The 524-nt window shown below is 60.5% G+C and overlaps 1 protein-coding gene across 1 annotated transcript in view; it reads left to right on the top strand.

Moving 5' to 3' along the window:
- The window catches only part of EMH_0062120 (uncharacterized protein), a gene marked incomplete at both ends in the record, with an annotated part of 5,115 nt that extends 4,900 nt beyond the window's left edge, over positions 1–215 (top strand). Inside the window, one exon of the mRNA XM_013497997.1 lies at positions 4–215. Within this exon, the coding sequence (XP_013353451.1) occupies positions 4–215 (212 nt within the window). The remainder of the gene's footprint in view (positions 1–3) is intronic.
- Between the last annotated feature and the right edge of the window lie 309 nt (positions 216–524).

Here is a 524-nt window from a genome sequence, read left to right as displayed (position 1 = left end):
CAGCAGCAGCAGCAGCAGCAGCAGCAGCAGCAGCAGCAGTTTGCTTCCGCTGCAGGATGGAGAAGCCTGGACACCCCAAACTCAAGCGAGCACAGAAGGAGAGAAAACTATACAGCAGCAGCAGCAGCAGCAGCAGCAGCAGCAGCAGCAGCAGCAGCAGCAGCAGGATGGAGGCCTGGATGCAGCAGAGCAGCAGCAAGAAGTCCCTACGTTAATCGTTGCTGCCTGGTGCTGCAGCAGATACACCAGCAGCAGCACCCTCAGCAGCAGCAGTAGCAGCAGCAGCAGCAGCTGCTGCTGCTGCTGGTGCTGCTGCTGGGGTTAACGCATCCCTTTCATCTCCTATTGTCTCCGCGGACAGCAGCAGCAGCAGCAGCAGCTGCTGCAGCAGCAGCAACTTGCTGCTGGAGGAAGCCCGCGTGATTGCATGCATGTGCAGCTGCAGCAGCAGCAGAAGCAGCAGCAAAAGCAGCGGTAGCGCCCGCCTCAGCCGCAGCAACAGCAGCAGCAACAGCAGCAGCAGC

This window comes from Eimeria mitis, genomic scaffold, assembly GCF_000499745.2.
Source record: "Eimeria mitis Houghton genomic scaffold, Emh_scaff3086, whole genome shotgun sequence".
NCBI classification, from domain to species: Eukaryota; Apicomplexa; class Conoidasida; order Eucoccidiorida; family Eimeriidae; genus Eimeria; species Eimeria mitis.
Note: the sequence above shows the minus strand (reverse complement) of the source record. Positions and strands in the feature narration are given on the sequence as shown.